Source organism: Opisthorchis viverrini (genome assembly GCF_000715545.1).
Source record: "Opisthorchis viverrini unplaced genomic scaffold opera_v5_19, whole genome shotgun sequence".
NCBI classification, from domain to species: domain Eukaryota; kingdom Metazoa; phylum Platyhelminthes; class Trematoda; order Opisthorchiida; family Opisthorchiidae; genus Opisthorchis; species Opisthorchis viverrini.
In genome coordinates this window covers 321,941-331,178 of record NW_008751675.1, presented here as the reverse complement: position 1 = coordinate 331,178, position 9,238 = coordinate 321,941, and the positions used below count along the sequence as shown (strand labels likewise).

The following is a 9,238-nucleotide window of genomic DNA, read 5'->3' as shown; positions in this document are numbered from 1 at the left end:
GGGGACCGCGTGATCCTCACTGTGCCTGGTTGGAGACACTACAAGATATGGCTGGCAACCGATGTCAGTGGCGTTCCTGTTGTCAGTTTCTATCCAGATCGCCTGAGTGAGTGTCGGGAGGTATGGGCACGTCGGAATGGTTGTGGTAAGCTAGCACTAAGTCCCTTCCTCGTCCACCTTCATGCTTTTCTTTACAATAAGGCTTTCAAATAAGTCATGGTTGCACGGCGGTGAAGCATCGGTGTTGAACACTGATGTCATGCTGTTGATGGTGTAGAAAACGTAGAATATGTAGAATATTTTCACGATCTGGAGTAATATTCTGAACCACAATCCGAAAGAAATGGCGAGTAATCTTCCAACTAACTAGGCTCTGATTGGTCTCTGGATTCATTTGGCCCAACTTTGGGATTCTGGTTAACTAAAACGTAATTAAGCATATTTTGGTTGGCGTGAAAGTATATGTCATCAAGCAAAATAACCAGTTTACTTCGTATGACAAACAACGATGTATTGGGTAAGTTAGAATGTTCCATCTATGATGTTTGGAATTTGTTTTGGGAAAGATCTCCCCTCAAATTCTCTAGTTTGTAATGAAATGATGACTCTTGTTTATGGTGGGTGAAGGACGCATTCAATGGTCACAGTTTGACCAGTATAACGTTGCACCGCATGATAGCGCTACAGAAATTATGCTGTCACACTCCCTTCCAAAACAGGAACGACTATTCCCAATCCATACAGTTTCACGTCACACAGGACACACGTGATTTATCGCATGACTGCGTTCGATTGTCGACAATGAACGTTTTCCAACTAACTTCCACTCACATTCAAATAGGAAAGTAGAACAGCGAAGAACGGAAGATAGCTCGTCAGCAAGAGCGGAAAAAGAGTAAAACTGATAGCGCATGGAACGAGTGCGAACCGGATTAGATCACAAACAGATAGTGCTATGCTGCCCATTCGCTGAGTTTGGCAAACAGATGAGCTGCCAAATTGTACAAACTAGTCTGTAACTCGAGAAATACACTAATTTGCAAGTCAATTTAGTTTTCACGAGAGGCTCAACTGAATCTCTCGTTTATGATATTCTACAACTGAATGTGCTAAACACAAACCGCCTCATGATGCAGTTGGCACGATATTCGAGATATCGCAGTATATGTTCATAAAGGAAACGACTCACAAGGTTGCTGGATCTACCGATGAACCCAAGAAGGGCGAAACCGCACCTACCGATGAACCCAAGAAGGGCGAAACCGGTCGTGGGCTGCTGAAGAGTTTTCAGCAACCTTTTGGGTAGCTTCCTTTATGAAAATAGTCTATAGCTCGTTTTTATGAAGCTGAAATACTAGTTTTATATTTTTCACCAGAAAGGTCATGGATTCACTGTTTACTTCAAGTATGCGGAATTTTGAGTAATGTTCCGCTTGCAGTGGTAAGAAGTAAGTAATCTTAAAGCCTTTGTGAAAAATTGACGAAAATGGTAACCGCTTTTATGTCAAAACTTGAGTTGATTTTATCAGACTCTCTAAAGCTGAATGAACTCAACTGAGCGGTCACCTGACAACAACCCAAAATTCTGTGTTGAATACTTTTCACTAGGCATGTAAAATATCATTTGGTACTTGCTTGAAGGCAAGGTGGAAGTGTTTGGGACTTGTATTAAGTGAGATATGGAAAAAAGCCCAAACTAGTAACATTTCTTATGGTAGGACCTGAGGTTATTTGCCTGAAAATACATGCTTCTAGAACAGCGCCTACCTGATGAGCCCCAAGAAGGGTGGAACCGGTCGTGAGCTGTCGAAGAGTTTTAAGCAACCTTGTGAGTAGTTTACTTTATGAAGACATAATGATGTTTTTCTTTTCGGGATACAGTTGGCCAGAAGTGCTACAAGAAGTAGCGAGTTCCGAAAATTGTCTTTGGTATGAAATGAATGGATGATATTTGCGGTTTAAGACAATTTAAACAAGTTTAAATTCGTTGTATTAAGCTGAGTAGATGGACGATTGTCCAACCATAAGAGGTTTTCCAAGCAGAGTCAGTTGGCCAAAGACGAGGTTGAACAACTTTTTGTTGTGACTGAAGGAGGTTTGGCCTAGCTTTTTTTCCTAAGCTATGACTTATAAATGTGGATCAAGGATTCAAAATTTTTTCTGAAGTGGTCTGGAAGGAAATTTTCATTATACTACTTGCTGACTGTTCGACTGATGGCTAATGTTGGTGCACGAGGCGTGAAACAAGTAGTATCTTGCTGATTTTGTTTCTGACAACGCCATTAAAACTAGATGAATTTACCGCTGGAAGCCTTATTGAGATCATTCAGGTCAATGATGCATTTGGCATTTTTCGGTGAAATTAAATCTGCTAGCCAATATTTACCTGTCAGGACTTTGTTTGCAGGTGGTTTCTGGATTTGAAGAAAACGAAGCTGGAGTGTCAAAGTCTTGCATCTCACGTTTTATCACTAAGACAATGATGCATTTGGCATTTTTCGGTGAAATTAAATCTGCTAGCCAATATTTACCTGTCAGGACTTTGTTTGCAGGTGGTTTCTGGATTTGTAGAAATCATGCTCACATCGCTCTTGTTTAAGCCGTTGGCCTCTTTTTCTGGTGCAATTGTTCTAATGAGTCCACACCAAGAGAACTCCTATTAGAGGTCATCAAGAGTGCATTTCCGTGGTCCTACAAGGGTTTGAACTTCGAACATGTGCGTTGACGCTACGCTGGCCGTATCTACTTTGAGTTTATACTCCACTGTGACAAGCAACTGAACCGCTTACTTTTGTGTCACAGCACGTTATTTCTAGAGTTGCGAATCAATAAGCTCCAAAAGAAAACAAGCCCCAATTTTCAACTAATGTGTCAGCCCTAGTTAATCCGCAAAGGTTGTCTGCGTTTTGTGTTCCTCCAAAAAGAAAAAAACAACAGAATTTACAACGGCAAGCTGAGGGACTTTGAGATTTTATAGGATACTTTGAAGGCAGATTTAATTAAGAGTGACATACATCGCCGTGCATTAACATTTCTTTTACAAATCCCCCCAGTCGTAAACGCAAAAGATTCCATTTGTATAAATAAAGTTTCGCATTTGTTGGCAACCAGGCTAGTCTCGGTTGTCCGATTCGGGATTTTAGGCTGTTCATTGTTAGAATTGTTACGCGACCCGTGTGAACACATGCATCAGAATTTCTCATCCCTGCGTGCCTGTTGGCTATGCGAGCTAATATTGTCAACACTTGGAGACAATTGCGCTTCTCATGAGTTCACAATGCGCCACGTTGTGATATTTACTCTAGGCAGAAGACTTGTGAATTACGGCATTGTACTAATTGGGATCCTAAACCAATTTCAAAAACGGGTATCTGAAACGTTCTTGTAGGGTATTTTGAACAACGATTTAATATGGAGCGAACCTTAACTGAAAGTGGAAAAGAGTGATGTCGTGCTTTGTTCTACTCTGCATTTTAGTATGGAATTAAGAAAAAAGAGGAGGAAAATCCCGAGTTTGATTTTTCAAGCCCAGAAGGAAGACTTGGCCGGAAAAGAAAGACCGCGGCGGAGTTGGCTGCCGAAGCCTCTGCAGCTGAAGAGGCCGAAAATTCTCTGACCAGTAAGTGGGCGCTCATATGGTGTTTTCTATTCAGCTACACTTGGTAGATGTGCATGGTCGGTTCTTACGCAACATGCGTTTTCTTATCTAGCTAGGACTCAAGGTAGACCATTTTCGAGTCAGAAGTTGCACAATCTTTTGACTTTGACGTTTGTTTTCGAAATTTGGATTCTGATGTGTTATCCATTCCTTCTTCGCATACGACAGTGTATTATTCGTTTCGTATCTGTTTCACATTTTGCTTAAGTTAGCCTAGTTGTCCTAAATATAGTTTCAACTTTTTACATCGTCTAGGTAATACGAGATTCAAGAATGGTCATATTCCTACATCTGACTTGTTTGTTCAACACTCTGGTCACTGTTCGACAGGTCACAATTTCGTACACTGATTAGCTCGAGAGTGAGACATTTGTTGCATAGTTTAAAAGTAACAGGATAGAGAACTTGGTGATGAATATACTTGCAACGTTTTATTCACCCAAGCAACTTGTAGCATTGAAGAGGCTACAGTTGCAAGTATTTGCAAACGTGAAGGTCATCTTGCTGTTGTCACGTGAAATAAAATTGCCCTGAGCCTGGAAACTGCGCACTTTGAACTGGGTGGCGTTTCGAAATCCTATCACGGATTTTGTTACTGCATGGAATAAGCTCCTAAGACGGTGAGTATTACTCTATCAAGCAAAAGCCCCACAAAATGTGGCATGTTCGCGCTTTGGCAAATCGAGTTTTAAACTGTAAGGGAGCGTTTTCATCCTGCGGGTGAGGGTAGTATTCATTCAAAGTATTTTTCTGTGTTTGGAGCAATTAGTCTGGGAACAACTAGTAACAATATAGCAGCAGAAATAGAATAATCGACAACTGTCTCTCTTGCTTTAAGATGTCAGATAGCTTGTTGTTATTTCGGCCAGTTTCGCTAGTTTGTGGATTTCATCTCGTAAAACAAAGTTAACGAGTGCTAAAAAGTACCAGAGTGTACCTTCTCCATCTCTGATAGAGCCAGCTTTCGATGCTTCGCAAAAATATCGGAAAAAGTTCGAATTCATAACTTTCCGGGGGTTAAAGAAGGGTGTAGTTAACTCTAATTTGGACAGAAATTAACACCGCTTGTACCCCATTGTCACTGCAGAGGCTGAAAACACCACTTTTATTGAACAGAATTCACGCGGCCAAAGAATTGATGTCCCTTTTTCTAGAGTGCCAGGCAAAACCCCTTGTAGAACAGTTAAGTATCAGGTCTCGAATAGTTCCCAGGAGGCACTTTCGATGAGGATTGTGAACAGAGATATAAAGGTGCATAGTAAGACCCTGCCTTTTACTATAAGTCTACCTGACTTTTCAACAAGGGGCGGCCTAGAAACGGAACTTCAAAATGTATCAATCACATTCTAATGTACTCTACTTCTGGTAAGCTGACAAGTTCTCGTAGTCAAGCAATTGTATTCCGGAACCTGCTGGAGCTTAGTTATTTTGAAATATGAAAACGGACAAATACCTATTTGGTAATATCAGGCTATGACATGTGTGGTTCCTTGAACAAGTAAAAGGTGGTGAACTGACACAGCAAGCTTTGCTTCACTTAACGAATCTGAAGGATGTACAAAACCTTTATAACCGTGCTTACTGGATCACAAGATTTAGTGAGTAGGACAGCAGAGTAACCGGTCGGATCACAGAGTTGTGTAGGAACTACTGTATTCGAATACACAGTAAAAGAAGCCTTGTGCTTTATTGGATGACTCCGTTTTACCATTCTTTTTCTTTTACAGATATGCTACCAGAAAATATGCGCGATATAGCACACAAAGTCACCGAAGTCCCGGGAAAACTAATCTCCGAAGCAACAGACAAGTGCTCTGCCATGTAACGCCTTCGTTTTTTTGGCCTCCTTAACTTCGGTTTGCTCTTCGCAAGGACCAATATTATTTTTTACCTCGTTCTACTAGTGTGTTTCACATATAAAACTGCTTGAGGTTGAGCCGTATAATCTGTGTAGTCGATTGAGGTGCCGAAACTTAAACGGTAACTTTTTTTGCATTACATTCAGCATCCGCCATTGCTTGCCCCACCTGGACAAGTTTAACTTAGCAGACACCTATTTGCCTCAACCTGCTTCTGAGGACCACATGCAATTTAGTCAAAAAATCGGCGCACCGTAGTCACGGTGAACAATTAGAACTGCTTAGTTGTCTAGCGTAATTCGCCGGTAGAGCAAAGCCCACGGAAGATCCAGACACTTGGCATTGAGCACGCACTAGTCGAATTTCATCTCCTCCTTTTCTCTCTCTCGCTCTGTCTCTTCCGTAAACATTATCCAATGACAATGTGAAAACGCATAATTCTACACAGGGTAACCAAAATGGTTCCTTGTTTGTTCAAAGATTTACCTCTATTTAACTTCACATTCAAAAAAAGTTACAATTTGGTCATAAGCATTATTTCAGAGATGTATGTCATTTTGGAATCATTTCATTTGTAAATTGACGGATTTTGCAGAGTTTCCGTGATTTATCCTCCCTGTTTTTTTCTTTAAAGTCAATAAAAGTGTTTATCGAGTCCTCTAATGTGACCTTGCCCTCCCACTAGGTTTGAGCCAGCGTCAACACAGAACCCACTTGTATCAACGAGCATTTGTGCTCTATCGTCTCCCTGCTGTGAGCTGCCGCGACATAATAAAGTTGAGTAAACTTCGGTTTAGGTGGCAACACTTTTGTAAACTGTATAAAAATTGGTTAGCCAAAAACATTTCAGGTGGAAACTTTAAGTTTTCCTAATAAACAACTGAAAAAACGACGGCAAACAGAAAGCTTCTCAAAAATGATTTCTCCTTTACGTGTATGAGGTCGATTACGAAGAAACAACTTTTCTAGTAGTCGTAAATCTTGGGATATGGTGTAACTACGATTAACACATTTGAGAAACCCAAGATCCTACGTAATGTCGGATGAACTCGTGAAATGTCATTACGTGCTTTGACTCCCGTATGCTTCACTGTATATTCTAAAAAGCCGGAAACACTGTACAGCAATCATCTGCAGTTCAACCGGACAAAACTCCAGAGATGTTCAAACTCAAAACCTCCCGGGTTGTAGTTTGAACACTTTATCGTTTGACAGCGAGCGTCCTGACAGTAGCTCAAGTTTTTCTGCGGGATACTTAATGCAGACGAGTCGACGAAAATAGTGACAGTGGCCTGTTAGATTTGAATGCAAGTCCAAACATGAAAATACTTGAGCGACAACTCACTTTTTATCCATTTTTTGCGCCTTAGAAAGACGATCAAAATGTTGTGAGTGTGCCCTCACTTTGATGTAATCATAGGTGCAACTAATGAACAACCTTTTGCCAAGCGGAACCGAGCAAGCGAGAAATAACAGTTTGGTTGCTTGGTTAACCAGTACGGATGAGCAGTGTAATCCGCTTGACTGAATTCTAGACGCAGGAGAATTCAGAAATTTACTGGAAGCACGTGACCAAAAATGAACATACTTTTTTGGTGGATGGAGTGAATTTGAACGGTTTTAACGCTTCGTAACGAGCCGGTATAGTTATTGGAACTTACATTTTGATTCAGACAACGTTACATTGGAAAGTATGGATGTCTAAACGAGTAAAGGTTTTTTTGTAATCGTGGTGTCGAGACATTCAAAAACAGACCTGTGAACTTAGTGTTCGTTAGTAGGGAATGTATGAACACCATTCAGGTGGAATTCAAATTGACAGCACGTTTGAAGGAGTAATGGGACCGCGAAATAAATATAGACATTTTGGTGAGGGAAGTAGGACTTGAATCAACCAAAAAAGTCAACAAAATAGTTGATAGGGGAGAACATATTAACAGTAACTGGTTAAAAATCAAACAAGCGCAAATCTGCCGGCATAATTGTATGCATACATGGTGAGTAATCTCTCTGATAAGAGTGCCGTAAAGTGTATCTGTGTATCTCAAATGATTTTTTTATGCATCTCTTGCCTCGTGCTAAAGAAAAAGCTTAACGGGGTACGCAGCTAATGCTTGGATGCACCGTGATAACTTGGTACCTTTAAGGTGCACAAACCAGTTGAACAAAACTGACTTGAGCACGAGGCAGCAGAAGTGGCGAAACAAATCCCTACTTGTAAGTAAAGACTTATAATTGAGCCTTCATTCCACCGTTTGGTCAATCAATGCGATCCACCGATACCTAGATTACTCGTTTTCATGTAGTTGAGACAAAATTTTCAAACTCCCCGGAATGAACTTGGTGAATCAGCTCCAGGGAAACTGGTGGCCATTGAAACACCTAGTTCAACTCCACAAAGTGCACAGACAGTGAACACCAAAATGGTAAATTAACATTGTTTGACATTTTATGAAGACATCACAAGCACTCCGGTTAGTTAGGAACTTATTTTTCAACTTCACTGGGTTTTCTGACGATTTATTGTGCTTTCTTGCCGGAAATTCATTGCAAACGGCCAAGCATATATCAGTGAGTGATGGGAAGGACTAGTTCTCAAGAAGTCACTTGCACCACAGCTTGGGTTGTAATCTGTGCGTCAGCCTTTTTCTCGGCTGAGTAGACAGCAGCTTCATTTACAAAGGTCAGGGGATGAACCCAAATCTGACTACAACTTTTCGAAAGGCAATAAAAGATAGTTACTCAGTGGACATTCCTGAAGTTCAGCTTTAAAACTCCTGTTGGTAGCCGACACTATACACAGTAACGGTTGATTGCGAAAAACTATTCAGTTTCTGGACTAGCCAGCAGCACATGGGAGCAATATTGGCAATCGCGACGTTGAAAAAAAGACATTCAAGTAAATCTGTAGCTGAGTCTTGGCTATACTGTTCCGGTTCTTCTATTAGAAAATTCGAGTGCAACATTCGCTGTTAGGGCTCGCATTATCAAATGAGTTGTTAAATGTACGTATTTTGAGAGCCAAAAATGATCCTTTGCACTCGCGTACGATGAAGAACCATACAAAAGACCAAACCATTTCAAACCGCAAGGTCGCCTATGTTTGGGCAACGGATGATTCTTTTGTCGGGGTAATTCAAACCATGACGAAGAAAGAATAATATGATCAAAAAACGGAAATAGGAGAGGCTATATGGCTTATACTATCTGCTAACTATTTTTATTCTGATTGCTTTCAGGTAGCCCTGGGGCTTGTAGCATTTGTTTCTACAGCCCTCTGGTGATCCTCCCGGGTAGTCCACGCTAGAGGAGAAATCGTTAAACTAAGGTTCAGACCTTATTGGTGCTATTCTGTAATGCACATATTTGACTAGGTTCAGATTCGAACCTTGGACATTCTGAGTTCAGTATTACCAATAATTTCTCAGTAGATGCAGGATGGCCGTAAATTATCGCCCATGAGTAGACGTACGTGATCAGCTTGATTAGTTGATCGAATATATTGGTTTTATTGACCATCTCATCCGTCTGTGAAAGACCTTGGCAGATAGGGTTACGACAGGATTTTCATAATTTGATCCTATGGGAGCCTCCTCATCACTGTTTAAATGGAAATTGCGGGCGATTCACGGGTAAAACCACTTCAGCGTTCAACAGATGATGTTTTTCTAGGTCTTGCAGTCCCCGTTGCATATTTTAGGTGATCAAGGTTCAGTTCTTG

At 40.9% G+C, this 9,238-nt stretch overlaps 1 protein-coding gene across 1 annotated transcript in view; it reads left to right on the top strand.

The window, feature by feature from the left end:
- The window catches only part of T265_01723 (hypothetical protein), a gene marked incomplete at both ends in the record, with an annotated part of 16,018 nt that extends 9,847 nt beyond the window's left edge, over nt 1-6,171 (top strand). Inside the window, 2 exons of the mRNA XM_009165813.1 lie at nt 3,478-3,619; nt 5,386-6,171. Of these exons, the coding sequence (XP_009164077.1) occupies nt 3,478-3,619; nt 5,386-5,483 (240 nt within the window). The remainder of the gene's footprint in view (nt 1-3,477; nt 3,620-5,385) is intronic.
- Between the last annotated feature and the right edge of the window lie 3,067 nt (nt 6,172-9,238).